Source organism: Aptenodytes patagonicus, chromosome 6, assembly GCF_965638725.1.
Source record: "Aptenodytes patagonicus chromosome 6, bAptPat1.pri.cur, whole genome shotgun sequence".
Classification (NCBI taxonomy): Eukaryota; Metazoa; Chordata; class Aves; order Sphenisciformes; family Spheniscidae; genus Aptenodytes; species Aptenodytes patagonicus.
The window spans coordinates 65,672,119-65,678,487 of NC_134954.1; the positions used below are offsets into that span (position 1 = coordinate 65,672,119).

General features: G+C 65.4%; 1 protein-coding gene across 1 annotated transcript; it reads left to right on the top strand.

Moving 5' to 3' along the window:
* Positions 1-994: 994 nt before the first annotated feature.
* Positions 995-4,598, top strand: EN1 (engrailed homeobox 1). The gene is made up of 2 exons (XM_076340804.1): positions 995-1,667; positions 4,220-4,598. The coding sequence occupies exons 1-2, from the start codon at positions 995-997 to the stop codon at positions 4,534-4,536; spliced, it is 990 nt and encodes a 329-aa protein (XP_076196919.1). The 3' UTR covers positions 4,537-4,598.
* The last annotated feature ends 1,771 nt before the right edge of the window (positions 4,599-6,369 follow it).

The following is a 6,369-nucleotide window of genomic DNA, read 5'->3' on the forward strand; positions in this document are numbered from 1 at the left end:
CGGCGCGGCTGGAAGAAGTTGTTCGCGGGGCTGGGTGAAGGTGTGTGTGGGGGGGGAACACGACGCCGCCGCCGATACACGCGTGTAGGTGCGGGCGCGGCGCGGCGGCCCCCGCCCCGTCGCGGCGCTCCCGCCGCCCGTCCCGTCCCGTCCCCACGCGGTATTTATGGCGGCGGCCCGGCGGGCGCCCATTGGGCGCGGCGTGGGGTGTCAGCGGCGGCGGTGGCGCGCCATTGGCCGCCCCCACGTGCGGGGCCGCCTCACGTGCTTCCGGTGCGAGTGAAAAAAGTGTGGCTGAGGGATTTTTTAGGGAGAGTTTGTTGCACGGACCGGAGCTGTCAGAGATTTGGCCTTTTTTTTTTTTTTCTTTTTTTTTAAAAAAAAAAAAAAGGGGGGGGCGCAAAAAAAAAAAAACCAAAAAGAATTTAAAAAAAAAATAATAATAATAAATTGGCCGGGGCGGCGTGCACCTCCAGGCTGGCGGGGAAGGGCTCCGGCAGCCCGCGGCGTGGGCAGAGCGGAGCGTGACAGCGGGGCAGCGCGGAGCCGCCGCGGCGGCGGCGGCGGCGGCGGCGGGGAGATGGGCAGATTTTGACGGGTTTTCGGGGGGCGGGTTTTTTTTTTTGGGGGGGGGGGGCGCGGTGTTGCCGCGCACCTTTTTGGGTTTGGTGGCGGTTTTTTGGGTGGGTTTTTTTTTGGATTTTTTTTTTTTTTTGGTGGTGGAAATATAAGCTGATCGGGAGAAGGGGGAAAGAAGCCCTCGAGTGTCTCCCCGGTTTTGGATCCATCCGTGCGAGGGGGAGAAAAACAAATCTCAGCTCCAGCCCAACAAGTGGATTTTATTCTTTTTTCTTGTTTTCTTTTTTTTTCCCCCCTCTTTTTTGAATTTTTCCTCCCCCTTTTCCACCCTGCCACCCACCGGCAAAGTGGGGTGGGCGTAAAGCGGGTGGGTGGGGGGGAAAAGAGGCAGCGATCTCCGTGGCGGGGGCTGAGCATGGAAGAGCCGCCGGAGGGGCACGGCCACCGAGACGCGGCGCCCGGCCCGGCGAGCAGCGGCAGCGGCAGCGATGGCGAGAGCGTGCCCGTGTCCCCCAGCCCCGCGCCCGCCTCTCCCGCCGCGCCCTGCCCCCTGCCCCTGCCCCGCCGCCGCCACCCGCCGCCCCCGCCGCCGCCGCCCCACCGCACCACCAACTTTTTCATCGACAACATCCTGAGGCCGGACTTCGGCTGCAAGAAGGAGCCGCCCGCGCCGGCCGGCGGCGGAGGAGGAGGCAGCCGGGAGCGGGACGGAGACCGGGGGCAGAGCTCAGGTAGAGAAAACGTCAACCCGCTGCTGGCCCGGCCGCCCAACCCGCCCTCCCTCCTCTGCCCGGACTCGAACTGCCGTCCCGACGGCTCCGCGCCGCCGCCGCCGCCCGCAGCCGCCGCCGCCGCCGCCAAAGCCAGCCCCGCCGCGGCGGTAGCGGCGGCGGCGGCGTCGGGGGCGGCCAAGCCCCCCGCCGACGGGGGCGAGACTCACCCGGCGAAGTACGGGGAGCACGGCAGCCCCGCCATCCTCCTCATGGGCTCTAATAATGGAGGACCTGTTATAAAGCCCGACTCGCAACAGCCGCTGGTGTGGCCTGCCTGGGTCTACTGCACTAGGTATTCAGACAGACCGTCCTCGGGTAAGGAACCGCGGCGCATCTGGGAGCTGTTAAAATCGTGACAAGGTCTCCCCCCCTCCCCTTCCCCTCTTGCCCCCTTTGCTTTGGCCTGCTGAGGACCTCGCGCGGGGGGGGGGGGGGGGGCCCTGGGTCACCCGGGGCGAGAGGAAACGCGTGTGTCCCCCCCCTTCCTCCTCCGAGTCTCCCAAATTTGAATGTGACGCCGGGCCCCGGTTCGGCCGCGTTTCGACGCGGAGAGCCGGTGGGGAGCGACCCCCTTCCCGTGCCCCCCGCCCGCCCCGCCTTGCCGCAGCCCTGGGTGTTCCGCAGCGCGGCGGCGTGGGGTGGGAGCGCTGCGAAAAAAGGCAGCGGATTCGGCTGCTCCCTTGTTTTGGGGTGTCGTCCCCCCCCTTATTTTATATTTTTTCCTGGGTGCTGGTGGCCTTTCGGGGGTGGCGGGGGGGAGACCTGAGCCACATGTTGAGCGGCTGCTGGAGGTGCGTGTGTGTGTGGGGGGTTCTCGGAAGGCGAAGAAAAAGGGTTTTTTTAAGAAGGTGGCGGATGGGCTGTTTATGGGGGCCTCTGCAGCGAGGCAGAGCCACGCAGGCCCTTAGGCCGCGCATTGCCGCGGGAGCCGGTGCCTCCTCGCCGTGGTTTGGGGCCCGGCTGTCGGCGGGGGGGACGTGCCTCTGCCCGGGCCCGCCCCGGTGGGAGCCGCCTGCTCGGCCCTCCCGGCCCCCGGCCCCGTTCTGCCGCCCCCTTTCACGCTGTTTACACTCCCCCAGGTGCCCCCGGCAGCCCCTTATTTTATCGCCGTTAGTTTCTATTTTTAACTATTTTTTTTTGAAAGAAGCGGGGGGCGAGGAGAGAGGGTTCCCCCCGTGACACCCCAGGCCAGCAGCCCGGGATCCGCCGGGACCGGGGTGGGCTCCCCTGTGCCGGCCCGGGGGGCGCGGGCCTGGCCCCGGCGCCGCTCCGCGCTGCCCGGCCTGGCTGCTCCCCGCCGGCGGTCAATGCGGCGCTATCGGCCGAGCCATCTCCATCCCCCGTTATTGACACGTCCAGCGGCTTGAAACCCAGAAAAGCCACTTTGATTGACTCGGGTGATTGATGGAGTGATAGAGCTGTCAGACGGCGCGGCCCTCGCTCCCGGCCGGCCCGGCCACGGGTGTTTCGCTACCGATTCCCAGGGCCGCCGTGCGCCAGGGCGTTTTGCACTTGCGCCTTTATCTCCTTTCCTCCCTTTTCTTCGGGCAGAGAATTATTGTCCTCCCCGAAGCTCCCTGCTCACCCCAGCCCGGAGGGGAGAAGGGCGAGGGGAGGCTACCTCGGCTCGGCCGCCCTCTTTGTTGTGCTCGGAGCTGCCCGCCGGCCCCGGCCGCTTCTCCCGGCTCCGGGGACGAGCGGGCTGCTGCGGTCGGAGGCGCCGGCACCCCGCTGCAAGGTGCCGGGGCAAAGCGATTCACTCCCCGCACCCTCCGCCCCTCCGCCGGCCGAGCACGGGATCATCCCGCCGAGCCCCGTCCCTCTCCCCGCCGGCAGATGCCGCCGAGCCGCGGGGAAACCCCCCGCTCTGGGGAAGGGCTGCGCCGGGAGAGCAGCTTTCGGCCTACTCGGCGGCCAGGAGGCCTCGCCGGCTCCGGCTGCGGCTGCTGCTGGCGGGGGGGCTGCGGGCCCGGGGCCGCCCGCCGAGTCCGGCAGCTGTCGGGGGATTTTCACAGATCCTTTTCTCCAGGGCTCCCTCCCCTCTCCGCTCTCTCCGGGCCGGGCCGGGCCGGCGTGCAGAGGACGGGGGGTAGCCCCCCGACCGGCCGCTGCCCCCGGGATGCGCCCCGGGGCCGAGCTGCTTCCCCGGCGAGCTCTCTGGCCCTTCATCTGGCCCCATCCCGGCCTGGGGATGGTGCGGCGTGGGGCACCGCTTTCGGCTGGGGTTCAGGGAGGGAGCTGCAGGCAGGGCCGGGGGTCCCCGGCAACGATCGGCCGCCGGAGGGCCCGGACGACCCGGGCGGCAGCGGGGCTCCGGGGTGGCGGCGGGGAAGGGTCCCCCGTGGCTGGGCCGGCCTTGCGGAGGAGCTGTTGCCCCCCAAACAGAGACCGGGGCAGCCCCCGGCCGGGCTGCTGTTCCCGGCGGCTCCCGATGCCGGGCCGCGGGGACTTTCGCTCCCCGCGCTGCCCGGCCGGCGGGCCCTGGCCCCGGGCCGTGCAGAGGGAGCGCGGCTCGTCCCGGCGGGGCCGGCGGAGCGGCGCCCCGACGTGTGTCGGGGCGGGGGGCGAGCGGGGCGCCGCTCCCCTCGGCGGGGCCGGCTCGGCGGGGCGGCGGGGGATGCGCGGGCGGCGCGGCGCGCTCGGCCCCGGCCTCCCCTCTCCTTCCCCATCCTTCCCTCCGCCGTGCCGGGGCGGCGGTGCCGGGGTTGGGAGTGGGGGGGGACGGCGCACGGGACCGGCAGAAATTCGCCCGTCGGCCATTTTTCCGGCGGCCGGCGGGGCGGGGGCGGCGGTCGGTCGGTCGGTCTGTCGGTCGGTCGGTCGGCGGCGCGGCCCTGCCCAGCGGCGTGTGTGTGCCCTGCCCGCAGGCCCCCGCACCAGGAAGCTGAAGAAGAAGAAGACGGAGAAGGAGGACAAGCGGCCGCGGACGGCGTTCACGGCCGAGCAGCTGCAGCGGCTGAAGGCGGAGTTCCAGGCGAACCGGTACATCACGGAGCAGCGGCGGCAGAGCCTGGCCCAGGAGCTCAGCCTCAACGAGTCCCAGATCAAGATCTGGTTCCAGAACAAACGAGCCAAAATCAAGAAGGCGACGGGCATCAAGAACGGGCTGGCGCTGCACCTCATGGCCCAGGGACTCTACAACCACTCCACCACCACCGTGCAGGACAAAGAGGAGAGCGAGTGAGGCGGCGCGGCCCCCCCAGCCCTGCGCCGCGGCGCCGGCCCGCCGGCCGGGAGGCAGACAGGTGCTATTTAAAAGCAGATCTATTGTCTATCCATAGTATAAGGACTCCGATTATGAAAAAAAATAAAATATGAACACTTACAAAAAAAAATTATCTCTATATAGCCAAACAGCATATGACCTTGTATATATTTAATTTCAGGTAAGAAATATGTGTAGCGATCTCTATTTGCTGGACAGTTTCTCTCTCCCCTTCTCTCTCTCTCTTCCCATCTCTTTTGTTCGTTTGTTCGTTTTGTTTGCTTTACTTCTTTTTTTTTTCCTCGATGTCCGTTGCTCTTGTTTTACAGTAAATGTCCGACTTTCCTGATCTTTCGTTTGATCTTTTTTTGTGTGTGTGTGAATTTCTGTCTCTTTTTTTTTTCCCGAGGAAAAAAAAATAATTCTGATCCACAGACTGCGAGACTGAACCCGCCGCTACAAGCCAAAGATTTTATTATGTTCAGAAATCTGTAGTCTGAAATAAAGTGTAGACTGTGTTCAGGATCCAGGCTGGCTGTAATTCTTTATTTTGGTATATGGATGTTTGTGTGTGTGTATGTGTATATATATATATACACAAATATAAAAAATAAATATATATATACATACACAATATGCTGCGTATATAGTGCCATTTCGGTGGCGTATTTAGATTTTGTTTTCGATGGATCAGTGCAGCAATTTTTAAACCGCTTGTCCCCTGTTTAAAATCCTGCCCGAGACCTTCGACTTTTTTTTTTCTTTTTTTCTTTTTCTTTTTCTTTTTCTTTTTCTTCTTCTTCTTCTTTTTCTTTTTCTACCCTCTTAAGAATAATAATTCTCTTTGGCTGTTGCGGTCATGCCTCGCCTCCCGCATCTCCCTTTTAAACAAGAAATAAAAACCACCTCGTAATAATGGTAATAATATATCACCAGCTCCTGCAGGAAAAATGCCTGAAACCGTCTGGACGTTTAGAGCTCCGGGATGTGTTGAAAAGGGATTTGCCTGACAGCTCCTTGCCTCGCTCCGAGAGGGTCTGCTCTCACCCTGCGTGTCCAGCGAGGAGCTCTCCCCGGGCAGGGCAGAGCCGCGGCGAGGGGAGGACCGGAGCGATCGTCGCTCGGCACCGGGCGCTGCGCCGCCGCTCCCCGGGAGCGCTCCCCGCTGCCTGCCCCTGCCCTCCGCTCCCCCTTTCAGGGTTCGGCCTTGCGTTTGCCCGTGTGCGTGGGAAGCGCGGGGTCGCGGAGGGCCGGCGGCCCGGCGGGACTCCCAGCCTGACGCCCCGGCTCTGCTTTTCCACCCACCCCGGTTAAATTCGGCTGCGCCCCGTCCCGGGGGCGGCTCTCTTCGCCGCCGTACCGGAGACACCGACGGGCCGGGGCCGTGCCGTGCCCGTGGCTTTGTCCTCGGGCCGTCGAGGGCCGCCGTGCCCGGGCCTGGCGCCCACGCGGGCCTTGCGTGGGGCCCCGCGGAACCGAGTGCGGACGCTGGGGGTCCGCTCCCCGCGGCCCCTGCAGAGACCGGGCGCCGGGGCGGGTAGAGAGCCGCCGGCCCCCCCGACGGGGCTGTCCGTCGGCTTTTCCTCTCCTTTCTCTTTCTTTCTGCTCCTCTGAATCCCTCCCCGAGGCCCGCAGCCGGCGGGGCGGAGGGGAGAAGCGGGCAGAGCTGGGGCCGGGGTGAGAGCCGAGCACGGGAGCCCTCTCCTGCATCCACCACCCCGGAGGACGGGGCAACGCCTAGGCCATGCCCCGGGGGAGCGGGGCCGGGCGGGCCGGGGCGCGGAGGTGGGCGAGCAGCAGCACACCCGGCCG